The 19,423-nt window shown below is 33.6% G+C and overlaps 1 protein-coding gene across 2 annotated transcripts in view; it reads right to left on the reverse strand.

Moving 5' to 3' along the window:
- Positions 1-1,310: 1,310 nt before the first annotated feature.
- LOC126744592 (nucleosome assembly protein 1-like 1) overlaps positions 1,311-19,423 on the reverse strand; it is a 45,606-nt gene continuing 27,493 nt past the window's right edge. For both annotated transcript variants that reach the window (XM_050452094.1, XM_050452095.1), the window contains exons 4-5: positions 10,352-10,560; positions 1,311-1,866 (exon numbers count right to left, since the gene is read on the reverse strand). In XM_050452094.1, coding sequence (XP_050308051.1) covers positions 1,695-1,866; positions 10,352-10,560 — 381 coding nt within the window. In that variant the 3' untranslated portion in view covers positions 1,311-1,694. The remainder of the gene's footprint in view (positions 1,867-10,351; positions 10,561-19,423) is intronic.

Here is a 19,423-nt window from a genome sequence, read left to right on the forward strand (position 1 = left end):
TTATTTTATCGTCGGATCAAATCATAAATGTTACTCGGCAGTTTGAATTGGAAAACTTTGTAGCTGAGTACAACACATGGGTAGCATCCTGGAAAACCAAGGCGGTTTACGAAAACTTGGATTTTGTTGAATTGCTTGTTAATGAATGCGAATTGTTTCCAAGTATTCAAAATGCGCTAAAAATATTTTTGACGCGTCCGCCAACTACTTGTACTATCGAACGTTCATTCAGTACACTTAGGCGTGTAAAAACATGGTTGCGGTCAACAATAACCGAAAATAGATTATCAGGTCTTTGCATGATAAGCGTACACCGGAAGATGGTAGAAAATAAAAAAGATGAAATTATTTCTTCAGTTATTGATGTTTTTGGTCCTGAAAAAAGGAATTTAAAATTTTTATTTTCCTAAAAACCCAAGGAATATTAAAAAATATTACTGTTATTCGCTAGATTAATTTTTTGTTTATTATTTATATACGGTATAGATGTTTAATTATTTATTATGCATATAAACATTATAAACATTAATATAAATATATATATATTAATGTTTAATTTGTTTTTAAGTTTCTAGAATAATGTTTTTATTTTGTTGCAAATGTTTAACTGGTAAAATGTTTTGTCGGTTTTCCTATTAAAAATCAAATAGAAATAATGTGGTTTTGTTCCTATATTTGTACTGTGTTTTTGGTAGATTATTTTTTTATTTATTATTTATATACGGTAAATGTTTTATTATTATCACCTTTAGAATATATTTGTTTTTATGTTCCTAAAATAATGTTTTTTATTTGTTGCAAATGTTTAACTGTAAAATGTTTTCTAATAAGTAATAAATTTTTTATATACTTTTTATTCTAATACTTTTGCCTCAGACGTTTTGTATTTTTTTTAACGATTTTAACGACTTTTGAAACAAAAATGGGCGTGGTACCTCAAAAAATTTTGGCGTCAATTTAGGAAAGGGGCCCCCCTCTGTATAAACACGTAACGACGCCCATGACTCTGTATGAACCAACGAGGAGTCTATTGCAGTAACGCATTTATCTATGTTACCGGCAAGCGTTATTATGTCATTGAAAATTGGTATGAGGTGCTGCAATCCAGACAAAAAAAAAAATACTAAGAAAAAGATTTAAAAAAATAAATGCGTCTCTTCCTAAAAAATGCTTTATTAATCTCGATATTTAATTTGGAAATAGTAATTTATTGAATGAAACTAACATTCAATAACAGTAATTTTCGTTTAAAGAAAGTATAAATAAACATTACATTAAAAGCATAAGTAGTACAAAAATAAAGGGCAGACTTAAACAAATAATTTATTATATTCAAAATACTACCAAGAGCCAGCACATGAGACAACAACACCAAGCCTAGAATGTTTCCTTTATCACAATAAATCTTAACGGGGTTTTTGAAACCATTAATTCTGAGATATGTAAAGATCCTAAAAGCAGATCGTTACAATTCAAGTTGGGTTGCCAGTTCGACAATAATTTACGCGCCCCTGAAATGCCCCAGACGTGACAACCCACGGCCAGAAAACAAACTAAGCGTAAACGAGCAGGTAAGTATGTCTAAATGTAACTATAAAAAACCATGTAACGTGTGTAATGAATAGTCCAGCCACCTCTAACTACAATAACAACGACCCTTATGGCTGACTCTTGACACCCGCCGAAACCCCATATCATTGCTGCTTGCAAGAGGGATCCTGGTTGTTGCCTCGCTTTCCGCCACCACTGGCGTCAGAATCGCCGTCTTCCTCATCTTCATCTTCTTCCTCCTCCTCGTAGTCTTCATCCTCGTCCTCGACACCTTCGCCGGTAAAATAGAGAACGGCTTTAGGTACAATACGTTCCCTGTAAAAATAAGAAGTAATTGTACAAAACTGGCACAACATCAAAATAAATAAATAAATCATATTTTGCTTTATTGTATGTTGGACACCTGTACATGGTGATCCAAATCATAACCAAGAAATTTTAATTTTCATGTATGTCGAGAAATGCCTCCTCTATCGAAATCTAGAAAGACTGGTAGAACAAGGGAAAACAGTAATATCATTCCCGACACTTCAAATGGTCGTGTGTCTTCTCTCTTCACTTTACAATCACATTTAATGAGGTTAAGGGGGCAGGTAATAGAGGTTTTGAAGAAGTGTATACATACACTACTGCTCAAAAGTATTTGCCCACCATGTATTCTTTTTAATATTTTAAATTAGATACAAAAATCTTATCTTTATACCTATATTTAGATTGTATCTCTTTTGTAAATTGCATATATGTTTAAACAGCATACCTATCGACTATAGTTCGTTGAAAAACACCGAGTATTTAAAAATAGTCTTGCAAATAACAAACATTGTAGTGAAAATATGCACTTCTTCTAAAAAACTAATCTGTTTACAGCTCGTTTCCGATGAAATTTGAAACATTTAAATATATTTAGTCTTCAAGAATTGATTTTGTATAACATTGGTAAATAATTTCGCTTGCTCATTGACGATTGTCACCGTTTCTTTGCTGGTTTAACATTCTTTAAAATGGCTAAAACAAAAGAGTTATCGGTAGAAACAAAAGGTATTATCATTGGACTTCATAAGGCTGGAAAGACTAACCGTGAAATTTCGACGGATTTGGGAATTCCAAGGCGGACTGTCGATTATAATGTTAGGAAATTCACCAGAGAAGGGACTTATAAGCAAGAAACCTCGATCGGGAAGGCCAAAGGCAACAAGTTCAAAGGAGGATTTAAATATTATAATTACAAGCAAACGCAATAGACGCCTTACCGCCCCTGAAATCACAGCAAAAATCAACAAGGAGCCTAAAAAAGCGGTCAGTGTTTCGACAGTAAAACGGCGACTTTACAATGCTGGTCTTAATGGACGTTTAACTGTATCAAAACCGCTACTGAAGGATGTTAATAAGAAGAAAAGACTTGAGTGGGCCCAATCACACAAAGAATGGACTATTGATGACTGGAAGAAAGTTCTCTGGAGTGACGAGTCGAAATTCGAGGTTTTTGGAACAAAGAGGCGAGTTTTTGTTCGCTGTTATGCCAATGAAAGGGTCGCTGAGAACTGTACGGTGGCCTCAGTTAAACACGGTGGTGGTTTGGTGATGGTGTGGGGTTGTTTCGGAGGATCTTCAGTGGGCGATCTAATTAGAATAGAGGGAATTCTTCGAAAAGAGGGCTACAAAACAATTTTAAGTGACAATGTACTTCCTTAATTCCTTATGGTACTCGAATAATTGGGGAAAACTTTATCTTTCAACACGACAATGACCCCAATTGTGCAACGTCGAAATTGTGCAAGCAATATTTAGGTCAATTACAAAGGCAGCATCTTCTGAAAGTTATGGTATGGCCCCCACAATCACCGGACCTCAATCCTATCGAATTACTGTGGGATGAACTGAATAGACAAGTGCGAAAATCATGCCCCACATCAAAAGAAGACTTGTGGAGGATCATCCAAGAAGAGTGGTACAAGATACCTCATTTTCCCATTATACACACAATTTTAACACAGCTTCATGTAACATAATTATGCTATACCTTACTCCACTACCTTAAAACATAGGATAGTTTAAAAAAGTACTTTATCAATAAAAATGTTATTCGTTACTTTTAAACGTTTTTTACCCGTTGAAGTAATTTCATTACTTTTTTGCTTTGACCGTCAACAAACAGGGAGGCCAAAAAAATCGTAAGCAGACCCAAATTTATCATTAAGCCAAGTTGCCAACCACTCAAACGTTTGTTTTATATAGGTTCGAAATGTTCTTAAATGCAATAAAATTCATCCTTCACCTTAGTACAGGAATTATTTGAAGATAATTTTGACCGCCGCGCCGCTTAGAATTTTGTGATATGATAAAAAAATGTGAAGAAAATCGGTTTTTAAAAACATTTGATTTTGTGATATGATAATAGGTCCTTTTTTTATTCACGATAATTTAAATGCCACCCGATACCTGGATTTGCTGGAAAATCAAATAGTACCAGACATAAGGCATGCTACTGCTAATTTTCATCAAATATGATTTCAACAAGACGGCGCCCCTCCTCATTTTGGAGTTATTTACAGTTTGCTTCAAAATATTTTCAGAGAAACCCTTCAATTTAAAAATCCTTATTCCATTAAAAATTCAATCGATTTTGCTAATTCTCTTAAAAACCTTACAGAATATATCTATTTTAATTTCCCTTGATGTTAAAAATCTTTTTTCCCAGTATCCCTCCAACATACGGTCTCTCCCTTCTTCAAAGGATGCTATGCTCTAGCCCACTCCCAGAGATCATAATAGATAATCAAATGTCTTTTCTTTTTTTAGACCAGAATTTTTTCAAATTCAATAATTCAATTTACAAACAAAACACTGGGTTCGTTATGGGTTCTTGTTTGTCACCATTTCTTAGCGAGGTCTTTATGAGCAATTTAAAACAATAAATATCTAATGTGTTTTTGAAGGTGGTAGACAATGGTACAGTGAAAACATCTTGTCGGACTTGCATTGTCTTATTTATTTAATGTAACACGACGTTTCGGTTGGTAAGTATCTCCAACCGTTATCAAGTGTAAACTGGTTAGCAAAGGCAGATTTAGTCTCAGTAACTTCCGAGTCTCTAAACTTCTCCACCACGCTTATATGTTCTTTTACCCTCGTAAAAACACTCCTACCAGATTGACTACACCCAACTGCTGGACATTCAATTCAATTTAGTGCTACTCCCCCAAATCGTTCATCTTTACTCAACAATGTTTTTCTTTGGAGAAACGGAAATTAGAAAAGCCACTAGACATTAGATATTTGAAAACATCTTGTCGGACTTGCATTGTCTTATTTATTTAATGTAACACGACGTTTCGGTTGGTAAGTATCTCCAACCGTTATCAAGTATAAACTAGTTTACAACCAAACCAGTTTGCATGTCCGACAAGATGTTTTCACTGTACCATTGTCTACCACCTTCAAAAACACATTAGATATTTGTTGTTTTAAATTTAAACACCTCCTATCTTCGGCTCACTCTCTTTCTGTTAATAAAACATTATTTTTGCACCAGTGTAAAAAGGGTTAAACTAGATATTTTGGAAAAGTTAAAGATCACTAGGGCAAAAAGGAGCCCTGTCTTCGGCCTGTGTTAATGACGTTTTCAATGTCGAGTCGGGCTTAATCTTTAATAACATTAGGTAATAAAAGTGTTCCATCTAAACATCAGTATATTTTAATTTTCACAATGTCCCATTTGGTTTACCATGTAGTAAGTTCAGGCCCGGCTCTGGTCAATTAATCTTTGGATTTTTACGTTTTTGTTTTACTTACTTCTTTGTTTTGAATTCCTGCTCAGATAATTAATACCATTTTAATGATAAAATATTTTAGTATCCTTAATCTGTCCATCTAAGTTTTCTGTCTTTAATAATGTAAATTTTGGAAACTATTGATCAGGTACTTCTTATATTATATGTCAATTTCAATAGGTTATAGTATTTTGTCTAGGTCTAATGATGCCTTTACGTGTTACTAAGTAATCATTAATTGTAATATAAGTTCGATACTTTAACCAAACTTGTAGTTCTTTGTAAAAAGTAAGTCTCTTAAAGAAAATATGGACGACTACTTTTAACTTCACAAGATATATTCTCTTGATTTTAATTGTTTATTAAGGGGCACTTCTTAGTTTTTTTTATAGGAATGAAAACTTATAAGATAAATGCTAGGTGGATAAAGTAAATTCGAAGAGACAAGTCTTAACAATACAACCAAATCATATTTGAACAAAATGTATGTAGTATATACGAAGTAATATTTGTATACCTTGTTTTTATACGTAATATTGTAAACAGACCTTAGTAAAAATATGGACAAAATGTTTGAAGATTAAACGGAGCAGAGCATACATACAAACCAAAAAGCAATAACCAATGAATGGGTTATTAACTGAATGGTCAGTTTCATATGTCTGCACGGGAATCTCAAATTTATTTACCTGTGTGCATCAAGATGTTTAATATTAAGAACCAAACCTCTCAAATATCACAGGACCTATATAAAATCATACAATTATCATAAAATTATAAGCCTGTACAATTCCAAAAAGAATATTATATTGAATTATTCACCTGATAAAATTATAACTAAAAGTGCTAAAAATATGTAAACTAGAGAAGAGATATTATCAAAGACTTATTAAAATAATTGTTCACGGGCTGTTTATTCTGACTTCTTACCTTTTGTATAAATTATTTAAAATAATTTGTATAAAAAAATGTGTGGTTTATGTTTTATTATATGTATTTTATGGTCTTTTGTATCGTTTTTTTATTGACTTTGTTTACAACTTAAGTAGATATTTTGGCATATATTCAATTGTAAAGGCACCGATACAACATTTTCTTTATAATTAGCATACACTGGCGAGCAAAATTAACGCAGCACTACATTATTTCAAATTATTTTTGGAAATTTCCAAAAAAATGGAAATATTTTTTTTTTTAAACTTCCATATTACCGACATTCTAAAATTAACAGGTGTTTTGCGACTTTTTTAGCATTTTTTCGCATAGAATGAGGAACCGGTTCAAAGAATTTTAAAAACCGTTAATTTGATAAATATGTCAAACGAAATTTTAATCGAAGTTGTTCGCAGTTTTAGAATATTGTATGATAAACAAAACACATATTTTATCATGAAAATTTACGGAAAGAAAACGCTTGGGAGGAGGTATCCCAATTAACTGGATGTTTTGGTAAGTGTCATTTATTATATCTTAAATCGGTGTTTTCGTTATTTACTGTTTATTAGGTTGGCATCATCAGGAGATTTTAAAACTAAGTTTTAATTATCTGAGGATGCCAACTTGGTCGGCGAAATGTGCGAGTGTGAAAGTTCTCGTTTTGGTGTTAAGTGGTGTACAACTCTTGCGTTGAATATAATTTATGTTTTTACAAAAATACACAAAAAGACAGCTTATTATATAGTTTCAAATGCACGTTGGAATGTTATGTTATAATTTATTTGACTCTATACAGGGTGTCCCACAACGAATGCCGGCTATCGATATCTCGTAGAGTTCAGAAATTTTTAAAATTTGACAGTATACCAACGTTGAAGCGCAATTCAGCTTAAATAATTTTGAGATGGCGCAAAAACCAGTTCTCTTAATGATACAACCATCGTATTTGAGTTATTTTCTAAATAGTGGGATATAAAAAAATTAAGAGGGCGAAGGCATGTACTATACAAAATCACCCTGAACACATTTCCGTAATTTTTACAAAACTATAAAGTAAAACTTGGTTTTAGATTTGGGTTAAATCTTTGTAACAATTAAGTGAAAATCTCACTTTGTACCATTATGTCTTCTAAAATTTTGTGAGCGATTTATTAATAAACCAAAATCCGCAAAATACACTGAATCCGTACCTCTCACGACTAACGGCTGCTCGGAACTCCAAGATATTTTATATAAAAAATTCAGGCAAAAAGTAAGCGATAAGTGCTTATTTAAATTTTTTTTACAGCATTAAATATTGTGTTTAGTAGATATGGTGGAATTGTTCTGCTTTTATAAATTTTGAATTCCAATGTGTTTTTATTCGAGGCCAAATATTGATGGTCCCAACTATACCTATATATTTATGTTATCTGCTCTGCGTTTTTCACGTAATGTTGAATGGAGATCATGTCTTAACAATTAGAAAAAAAAATTTTAGTTGACTTTTATGACAGATGAAAATTATGAGATTTTTTGTTACACTTAAACTCGATTGTAGTAAAATACATCGAAACGATGCGATGTTTATATTATACTGTATTAAAAAATCTCCAACCATATCCAGAGGGTTTTTCCAAATTTTGTTGTTTTTGTCCAAAATTTAATAAAATATAAAATTATGACATATCAGGATTCAGCGCAATTTTGTGCTTTCAGGGTTGTTTGTTACGTCAAACCGAAAAAAAAATCTGCAAAAAATACATCTATTTTTTAAACTAGAATCCAAATCAAAAAACCCTTTGGATACGGTTGGAGAAAATGGAAAGATAGACGTACCTTGCAAATTTCTATTGAAACTGAATATTTAATAATTCGTTTTTTTGTTTAGCTCTAAGAAAGAATCTCTAAAAAGCGTTGCCATATTGTGCAGGTCTTGTATTAAATTCCGGAAAAAAGTTGGCCCTTAAGTTTCGGCCTGCAAACGTCATTTTTTACTCAAAATTTAAAATAAGTCAAAATTGGTATAGAACATTGATCAAAACTTTATGTAAAATCCAAAAATGCAATAATATATAGGGTAATTTAAAATAAGACAGTTGCCCTCACTTCCGGTTTAACCGTAAGTTCCGCTATATTGAAATTATTTTAGCTGAATTTCCCCTATCGACATTGATATACTGTCAAATTTTCAAAATTTTGCGATCTCTCTTTACGAGATATAATATGATAATACTTCTATATGCTCAAATAGTCGAACCACTTTTAAACGTCGTCGTGTCTTCGTTCTGCCGATTGTATGAGCGCTAGTTACCGATTGAACGGACCGAACGTGCCGAACCGATCCGATTCAGTGGGCGCCCTCCTTTATTCTTAATTTGTTGGAATTCCAGATAAAATTTGAATTAACATACGTATTGGTACTGAAAATCAACATTTGTGAGGTACAGTGAAGTACAGTGTTTATTATGAAACGTCAATCAAGAAATTTGACGGCCGAAGAATGTGCGCAGGCAGTCATTTTACTGGAAGAAGGATGGAGCTCTCGAAGAATTGGAGAGAGATTTGGTGTATAGCAGACATCCGTTTCCCGTATGATTCGAGTGTTATATAGGGAGACAAGTCATCATTTAAGAAGACCTGGTCAAGGCAGACATAGGATAATTACACAAGTTCAAGACCGTTTCATAAGACTCTCTGCTTTAAGACAAAGATTTGTGACAGACACAGCTACAGGAAGCAGATGGACTCGGAATTTCAACTGATACTGTTCCTCGACGCCGAGCTGAATCTAATCTAAGACCAAGAATCCCAGAGCATCGTAGAGCACGGTTAACATTTGCTAGGGAACACATCGATTGGGCTAATAAAGACTGGGAAAGAGTTCTTTGGTCAGATGAAACCAGAATTTGTCTCTACAACTCAGATAGACGTATAAGACTTGTCTAAGACCAAATGAAAGATATGCCCAATGTAACTTCCAGAATACCAGATTATTTGGTGGAGGGTCAGTTATGTTTTGGGGAGGAATCTCTTCAACTGCTCGTACTGACTTGGTGGCTATTAATAATGGCAGTTTAACAGCTGATAGGTACATAAGGGAGATCCTGCAAGAACATGTGAAACCATTTGGCACTTACATTGGTGAGAATTTTTTGTTTCAGCAGGATCATGCTAGATCGCATGTTGCGCGGATTGTACAAAATTAATTTAATGATGTTGGAATTGAAACTATGGATTGGTCAGTGAATAGTCCTGATCTTAATCCAATTGAGAATGTTTGGGACATGATCTATCGCCGATTTCCAGAACTTCCTAACACTTTATATGGACTCACTGCCATTATTGTACAAATATGGAATAATTTGGTACGAAACGAGATAGGGCCCATAATTTAAAGTATGAATATTCTTTTTAATTTTTTAATTTTCTTGTTTTTTTTTCCTATAGTTCTTTTTACGTTCTTTTGATATTTTTCCTATTATCAATACTTTTGTTATGATTAGATACAAAAATATTTGATCAATATTATAAAATTAAGTTTTTTTTTCAAAATATAGTAGTGGTGCGTTAATTTTGCTGCCCAGAGTATAATGATATTATTGAAAATTATCTGTATTATTAAGGATGTAATCTCAAGATGTGCAATATATACTAATTTTCTTGTAAATTATATCAGTTGGCACAGTATATAAAGAAACTGACTTATTTGTTTTAAGCAGAAACAAATAAAATTAGCTTTGTAGTAATGTTGCGTTTACATATTTATTTTTTTACATATTCAATCGCTCTCAATCCGTTCTGGTTTGTTGAACAGGTCTTTTCAAGTTTCAGGTTCAGGAATTGTCCCAATTTTAAATATTTTTAAAATGTTTACTGTTTCAAAATAAAAAAAATCTTTGAAATGTGTTTATAATTATTTGAGGTACTATTGTTTTTAAAATATAATTTTCTCAAAACCAGAAGTGAGAAAAAACTGAACGCGTTTGTATAACATACCTACCAAATTTTATGTGTTTTGGTTTTTTTTTAAAACATTTCTTTAGATTTATTTAAAAACTGAAGGTGCACTTTATAGGACACTTGGTATTTATACTAGAACCAAAAATACATACCTAATGTAATGACCAATTTCGAAGTCGCTGGTCAAGAGATTACGGAGATCTTCGTCGACATCTTCATCTTTGGTGCCTTCTGGGATGGTCGGAGGACTGAAGAAGTTGAAGAACGAGTCGTTTTGTACGGATGTGGTGACAACACGGACGACGCCGCGGCTCTTGTGCTTTTGCTTCTTTTTAACAGTCTTTACCGTTATATTTTTGCCCTAAGGAAGGTTTAATAAGATTAAGATTAAAGGCAGCAAGCAAAATATGTTAATGAAAACTATAGTTTTAATGTACGTTAAAAAATTTAATGATTTTTCAGTAGTTATGTTGACTATGTGGTTATTGAATTTAGATTGACAAACTTACTATAAAAACAAAAAATCTGAATATAGTTGATCATAATTTATTTTTGACTGACATTTCTACCTGTGAGAAAAATTGGGTATATAAGATAAGAGATAAGATAGAGAATATAAGAGTTAAAGACACTATTAACCCTTAAATAATAAGGAAACAGATTTGTTTCCATAATTGCAGACAATCTCTCTCTGTAATTAAAAACAAAATAATATAAAAAACTGAAGCAAAAATCTTTAAAATTGACAATTTCTTTTGGTAAGGGTCACTGGGCCAATAATGGTAATCCTCATTGCGAAAAAAAGCGAATACAGCGGAAACTTAACTATTCAAGTTTGGTTAACTTATAAATACTACTTTAGATGATATTAACGTTTCATTAAGATAAGCAACCTATATAATAAAATAAAACAAAATTATCTATTACTGTCTTTATTTTAGAGAGTTTATACGGGGTGGTCCAGTTTAAACGTCATTAATTTTAATACGTGATAGAGAATTTAAAAATAAATAGACTCTCATTATAAAATTTTTCTCAGAAATGTTTAATAACAAAGATACAGAGTGTTAAAGTTAAGAATATTTATGTAAAGATATGTTCAAAATATTTAAATGTAACGCCCTCTATTATTAATGCCTATATATATTTTAATCTAAAGCAACGTGTCGTCGTGAACGTCGGCTCAGCGAGTTTTGTAGTCTCTACTATTTGGTTGAATAAATAGTCGTTGTTAATCATCAGAATCTATGACAAGCGTGTTTTATTTTCGCCGGTCTTCCTATTCCACTATTTATTTTAACAGGTTATGGGCCCAGGCATGTGCCTAGGATAGATTAGAGCCTTAAAACTCAGTTAGTCTATTCAGTGTCAGGTTAACGTATCGCGAAAACCGAGCATCAGTCAGTCGAAAACGAAAACACAGTGTTTTTGTTCCAAGATGGCGATAAATTATCTTAGTAGTGTGCAAAAACTTGTCGGGCGCGAAAACCACCCTTCAAAGGTGGTCTTTTGCCCTGGAGAATTATTTTGTACTCGAAGGTTTCGGTAAATGTTTGGATGGCACAGAAACGGATTCTGTCACCATTGCGAAAGCAAAAGCCAAATTGATTTTAACTATAGACCCTTCTTTACATTTGCACATAAAGAGTGCGACAACATGCCAGGAAGTTTGGGAAAAGTTAGGAAAACTTTATGCTGATGCAGGTTTTACAAGAAAAATCAGTTCGCTTAGGCATTTAATATCATTGAGGTTAGAAAGTTGTAATTCAATGGAAAGTTACATCAACCAGGTGATTGAAACTTCTCAGAAACTCAGAAAGACGGGGTTTAGCATCGACGACGAATGGGTCGGATCGTTATTATTGGCCGGATTACCAGAAAGGTATGCACCAATGTTAATGGCGATAGAGCATGCGGGAATTTCTATCAGTGCAGATTCCATTAGGAGCAAGTAAACATATGTCTCCGAATAAAAAATGGATTAACAAATGCAGGATTGCAGAAACCAAATTAAGTGACATTGTGGTTGCAAATGAAGAGAAACTTAAGGTCAAGTGCATTGGGAATATAGATATTGAGACCAAGGTTAAGGGGGAGATTTGTAAGGTGACCATTGAAGATGTTCTTTGTGTTCCTGGTTTGACAACCAACCTCATATCAGTAAGTCAGTTGATTTCAAAAGGTAACAGAGTATCCTTTGGTAACAGTGGCTGTTCTATTTTTAGTAATAATAATAAGTTGTTAGTTACAGCTGATTTATGTGATGGTCTTTATAAATTAAACCTAAGTTTTAGCCCAGAAAGTAATTTAGCACTGTTGACTGCCTATAGTGATCCAGAACTGTGGCATCGAAGGCTAGGCCACATTAATAGTCAAGATTTAAACAAGATGAGAAACTGTGTGTTGGGTATAACACTAAGGAATGTATGTACCATTGACAAGAGTAACTGCATTGTTTGTTGTGAGGGAAAACAAACAAGGTTGCCTTTTCTAAATAAGGGTTCGAGGAGCAGTGGCCTATTGGAAGTTATCCATGGAGACATGTGCGGGCCAATGGAGGTAAATTCAATTGGGGGTGCAAGGTATTTTTTGTTGCTTGTCGATGATTATAGTAGAATGTCCTTTTTTTTATTTTCTAAAGGCTAAGAGTCAAGTATTCAATAATTTTAAAACTTTTAAGACTATGGTAGAGAACCAGCCGAAAGATAAAAATCTTTCGAAGTGACCAGGGTGGTGAATTCTGTGGTAATAATTTTGATTCTTTCTTTAAGTCAGAGAGCATAATTCACCAAATTACTAATGCTTACACACCAGAACAAAACGGTCTTGCAGAAAGGCTAAACAGGTGTTTAGTGGAGATGGCAAAGTGCCTTATGTTTGATGCTGGTTTAGGTAAGAAGTTTTGGGCAGAGGCGGTAAATACTGCTAGCTACATCAGGAACCAATGTATTTCAAGTGGTTTGGATGAAAAGACACCCTATGAAGTGTGGCATGGTTCCAAGCCAGATTTGTCACATTTTAAGATCTTTGGGAGCAGCGTTATGGTACATGTTCCGAAAGAAAAGAGACTTAGGCTGGATAAAAAGTCTAATATGTGTATCATTGTTGAATATGCAGAGAATATTAAAGGGTATAGAATTTATGATCCAAAAATAGATGACGTCACAACTAGCAGGGATGTTCAAATTCATGAAGATATGAAATCCATGGTGCCAGTGTTCTCAAAGGAAACTGTAGTTTCAGTGGAGGACAGGAGGAACAGCATTCCAGAGCAGAACGATGAGAGTGATTCCATTAGTAGTGAATATGATTCAGTAGAGTACAGTATTGAAAATGATGTTTTTCAGGATAACCCAAGTGATGCAGACTATGTACCTGAATTATCAGATACAAGTTTTGACAATAATGGAAGCTTAGAGGCAGCAGCTCCAAGGAAATCAACTAGAGAGAGGTCGGCTAAGAAGTACGATGATTATGTTGTAATTTTCTGTCCAACAACTGGATACCCAGTCTGTACACCAGAAGTGTCGCAGATGCTGTCTAGACCTGATGGTAATCAGTGGAGAGCGGCGATGCAAGAGGAGATCAAATGTTTGGAGAAAAACGAGACATGGGAGTTGGTGGAGCGGTCAAGTGAGTTTCCAGTTGTCGAATGTAAGTGGGTTTTTAAGTTAAAATCTGATAGTGACAATAAAAAAACATATCGTGCACGTCTAGTAGCCAAAGGGTATACACAGAGAGAAGGAGTAGATTACTCAGAGACTTTTTCGCCTGTAGTCAGGCTCTCTACCCTCAGATTGTTAATAGGTTTAAGTGTAAATTTAGGTCTAGATATTGTACACATAGATATAACAACAGCCTTTTTACATGGTGAGCTAAGTGAAACAGTTTTCATGAGGCAGCCAGAGTGTTTTGTAGAGCCAGGTCATGAAAACAAAGTTCTGAAGTTAAATAAGGCGATATATGGTCTTAAACAATCCTCTCGTGTTTGGTACCAAAAGGTTGAGATTGTTCTTATCGAGTTGGGTTACAGTAAGTCTAAATTTGATCTTGTCTTCTTTTATTGTCTTCCTATTCCACTATTTATTCTAACAATTTATTTGTTTATTTATCATATCTTTTAAACTACCAGTTCAATTTTAATTAAATTTCGTATGCAGGTTATTGCAGTGAATTTTCAATTACTGATAGTCAATTTAAAAAAAAAGTTGAAAGTGTTTATGAACCTGCTTAGACATAATAATATATACACAAATCTGTAAATTTGGAAAATCTAGGGTTAAACACAAACGCTGAAAGCTTAACACATTTAAGATTTGCAGATTACAGGTTTAATATCAGAACGCCTTGACTATGTTATGAACATGCTTCAACAGATAACCTCCTTCCCATAAGGTCGGACGAGAAATTAATATGACAAAAAACCCAATTACTAACCTGTACTTGGTAAAAAAAGGAATTTATTTCGAACAGGTTTGTTACCCAATTACAGGAAAGAATAAGAAAAAAGAAACAATAAAAATATGTTGGAAGTTTGTACTTCAGCACATGCAAAGCAGGAAAGTAAAAATAAAAATGATTAAGTACATAGAATGGTACTTAAACAGACTATCTGATGAACATGTATGATGTAGATGGTATCCAAGTAGAAAAAACTCCCTCATACAAGTATCTTGGCCACAAAATCTGTATAAGCAGAGATAATCAAACTTGCGAATAGGATTAATTTGGGCCGCATTTCGGAACTTAAGGCACATATTAAAGTAAGATTTACCAATTTGACTGAAAACAACTTATGACATAACTTGACATTAACAAAAAAGGCTGTACAGAAAATCAAAGTGGCACAGCGTGCAATGGAAAGGTCAATGCTGCGAATGACCCTCAGAGATCACATTAGAAAGGTTGAACTACGTAGAAGAACCAGAGTGATTAACGCAGTAGAAAAAATACCAATCAAGTGGAAGTGGGTGGAACACATTGCGAGAATGTGGGACAACAGATGGACCAAGAGGATCATCGAGTGGAGGCCTAGACAGGACCTACAGAAGCCAATACAAACTGAATATAGGAGGCACAAAATGAGAATGAAGGGAGGTTTGATTGCTTCTAGCAGTAGACAAATATGGGCTGACTGATAATGAGGAATGAACTATTTAAATACCATAGAACAAGGCCATCCAAGGTAAAGTTCCAGGTATTCAACTAGTTTTGAGGGAGGTACCGCTTATCTTAGAAAAAGTTCGCTGACTACATAAAAATAACTGTTTTAACAAATTACGGTAACAAAATTTACAAAAACTTTAAAGGTTCGCGAGTTAAAAAGTTGACCCTCTTTTTTTACATACGAGGTCTTGTTAAATAAGAAAAATGTGGCCATAAACGCGTCTTAGATTGGTAGGGAGGAAACGCATGTAGCGTTGGATAGGTAGAAGTGTCTACTATTCCAGTACGAAAATACGAAAAACGATGTAAAATTTCTCGTTAAATTAAAAAAAAAATCGGACTGAGTGCTATAAGTTGTTAAAAAAGATGCGAACTTTTTCGCATGCGGTGTCTCGAGTGGGTATATACCATTCGAATTTCAAAGTTCGTGTGCGATTTTCAATTTGATTCTGCACTTGTCGTTTATGAAAAAAAAAACAACTATAATCAAATGGCAAGATTAAACAATCTTGTGCGAAGAAACGTCGTCGATGCACTGGAAGAGACTGAAACTCAGGCAGATAAAAGGAATAGGATGCACTCTTCATTTCTTGACCCATTTGAAATGTATTCAGATGCTCAATTTATTAATTTATATAGATTAAGCAAGCCTATTACGATGGAATTTATGTGCTCCAGGGAGACTGTGTAATCTGTTTGCTACTTTTATCCAAAAATTAATCAAATTGATTGATTAATTTTTCGAAGGCCACTGTTGTCTCAGAATCTCTACTCCTGTGGTCTGGTGGGCAGTCAATCCCTGTAGCCAATAGTATTAAATTCTTAGGAATACACATTAACTCCAATTTTGAATTGGGAGAAACATATTATAAACCTTTATTCTAGATAAGCTAGTTTGTGCAGATTGATTAGAAGAAGCGATGTAGTGTCTGAGGTAGTCTCTTCCCCTATTTTATTTTGGACAGATACAGTCGATCTTACAATATGGTATCTGTTTCTGGGGATCAGTAAGAGGAGCTCTAAAAAGCTTATCATTCGTTGTTTATTGAGCCTGACCTACAGAACTTCCTGTAGACCTTACTTCAGCAAACTAAAAATACTCACCCTTTTCTCCTTATACTTTTCTTCCTTGGTGTTATTCATGAAAAAACAATTATTTGTTTGCTGAGAATAGGGCAATGTACGCTGAGGATTACACGACATAGAAGCGATATCCGCGTTCCATTGCATAATTCAGCTTACTATGAAAGGGGTTCTCATTATATGGCCATCAGGGCTTATAGAATGTTACCTGCTGATATTAGAAGCATTGAATCAACAGTCCAATTTAAAAAAGCTGTTTAGCTGAAAAATCTTGGGTGAATTTGCTCGACTTTAATTTCGGGTGCTCTGTTATAAATAAAATTAGTTTTCTTTTGCTCACTCGACACAAAACTGCAATATTTTTTATTTTTTGAATCCAACTTAAAAAAAAAAGGCAAATCGAAAAACCCAAGAAACGCCATGAAAAGCCTCAAAATTCCCTGATGTTTTTAAACTTAAATATCAGATTCGATCGTTTGACATGGCCTCCAATAGCACACGACTTTGCTACGTTGCCACTAGATTTCATGTTCGTATGCGAATGAAATTTCGTAACTCTGCAAATAGTGACCAAAATCAATGAAATTGTACCTGGAGATCGTCGAATGAGTATTACGATGATAGCTAAGATCGGAAATGTTGGTTAAACATAAAGAAAGTCTGTGCGAAGTTGGTTCCAAGTAATTTGACCTCTGACCAAAAGCTCTTCCATCACCAGATCCGCTCAGATTTTCTTAGAGGATAGATGAGGAGCCTGAGTTGATGGAAAATATCAACACTTGTGATAAAAACTTGGATATTCCAATCTGATGTTGAAACTAAGCGGCAATACATCCACTGAAAAACTCCTGCATCCTCAAGACTGAAAAAGTTAAATCGAAATTTAAAGGCATGTTTATCGCGTTTTCTGACATTGAGCCGACTAAATGAGTGCCCGAGGGTCAAACTGTAAACCAATTTGGGAGTTTTGGAATGACTGTGAGAGCGAATTTGTAAAAAACATCGGGATTTAGCTGCCAGAATTAGCTTCAATGCTCGAACACGCGACATACTCGTTTAACACTCTTTGTGAACTGAAGCTAAGATCAGCAGATTTTTAATTGTTCTTACAAAAGAATTGAAACAGTGTGTGGAGAGAGGAATCATTTTCAAAATTAAACCCCTTTATAAGCAGTCCCGTTACTGAATTAGGCAGACCTCGTAAGAGACAATTTTATTTGTCACCTAAACCTAACAACCACAAAATAAAAAAAAACATGTTTATTATGATTTTCTACTACTAATTAGTTTCTTTGTTGTTGGACAACTTAAACTGTTTGAAGAGTAAACGGAGCAGAGCATACATACTAATAAAATAGCAATAATCACATATGTATTATTAACTAAAAAACCAGTTTCATATGTCTGCACGGGACTCCCAACTTTATTTACCTGTGTGCATCAAGATGTTTAATATTGATAATCAAACCTCTCAAATATCACAGGAAGCATTTAAAAATATGCTTTTAAAATAAATACTACGTGGTCTACAATCTGATGTATACCAGGTGGCCCAAGCTAAAGGGAGAACTATAAAACTTTGATGCTATTTAAGGAAAACAAATTAAATTAAGATTAGGAATGTTACGTAAATGTTAAACTAAATTGCAATAATGATCATATTTAAAAAGCAAAAATGAATTTTAATTTGTTAATATTAGTTTCGAAAAAAGTGTCTACTACTGTAGGAATGGATACAGTGCAACCATGTGAAAAAGGAAAAGGGAGAAAACGCGAAATAAATAAGGAGAACTGGAAAAGAAGGAAGATGCAAATTGAAAGGTAAATGCAATGTTTATAATAATATTGTTTAAGTTTAAACCTGCATAACAATAAGTATCCAGGAAAAATTAAATTTTACAAATTATTATAGTTTGTTTTTTGTTTAATTTCAGATATAAGCCACATGATTTGCCTCAATACCCGAAATGTGTTCACAATAAAAAACCAGTTTTTGTGGCGGAAACTAAGCTTCAAAGCTTCCACATGGCGTTATATTCAAATGTTGACAAGGTAAAACAAGATATTTTTGTGCTACAATTTTGTGAGGGTTCAAAACCCAGAAAATCATTAAGAAATCATCAAGGACTTAAAATACTTTGTTCCAACAATAACTAAGGAAAAATTTAGAGTTTGTAAAAAAGCTTTTCTCGGAATAACCCGTTTTAGTGGAGACAGGTTGGAAAGAAATGTAAGAAATTATTTGCTTTCTAATGAGTTGCCAAAAGAGCAATGTGGTGGTGATAGGGTTAAAAACAAAAATGACCATCTTAAGGATTTAATTAAGCAATTCATTGAAAATTTGGAATGCAAAATAAGTCATTATGAAAGAAATCGAACTACTCGTGTGTTTTTGCCCTGTGAATTAAATTTTCGAAAATTATACAAAATGTTTTGTGAACAAAATCCTAATTTGGCCATAAAATTGTCTTTTTAAAAGATATGTGAATAAAAATTATAACCTAAGCTTTGGTACCCCTATGACTGATTTGTGTTCCACTTGTATTCAGTTTGAAGAGAAGTTGAAAGTGAACACTAATGACAAAGCTCAGATAATTTGCGAACAACGTGTCCAGAAGTTGAAAAGCTAAGCATTTTATAACTGTTTAAAATTAGACAGAGAAGATGTACAGCTTTTTTCTTTTGATTGCCAAAAAAATTTGGCTTTGCCTAAATTGCCAGATCAAAGTGCATACTTCTCTCAACAAATAAACTTTTATAATTTTACTGTGGTTTGTGGCAGCTCTTCAACAAAACTTTCTCAAAATACACTGTTATCCTTTATCTGGCTAGAAACTGAATATTGTAAAAATTCCAATGCTATTGCCTCAGCTATACATACTACGCTGAAAAATTTTGATTTCAGAGAAACTACAAACAAAATTTTACTTTTTGCCAATGGATGTGGGGGGCAAAATAAAAATAGCACCGTCATG

This window comes from Anthonomus grandis, chromosome 14 (genome assembly GCF_022605725.1).
Source record: "Anthonomus grandis grandis chromosome 14, icAntGran1.3, whole genome shotgun sequence".
In the NCBI taxonomy this organism is placed as follows: domain Eukaryota; kingdom Metazoa; phylum Arthropoda; class Insecta; order Coleoptera; family Curculionidae; genus Anthonomus; species Anthonomus grandis.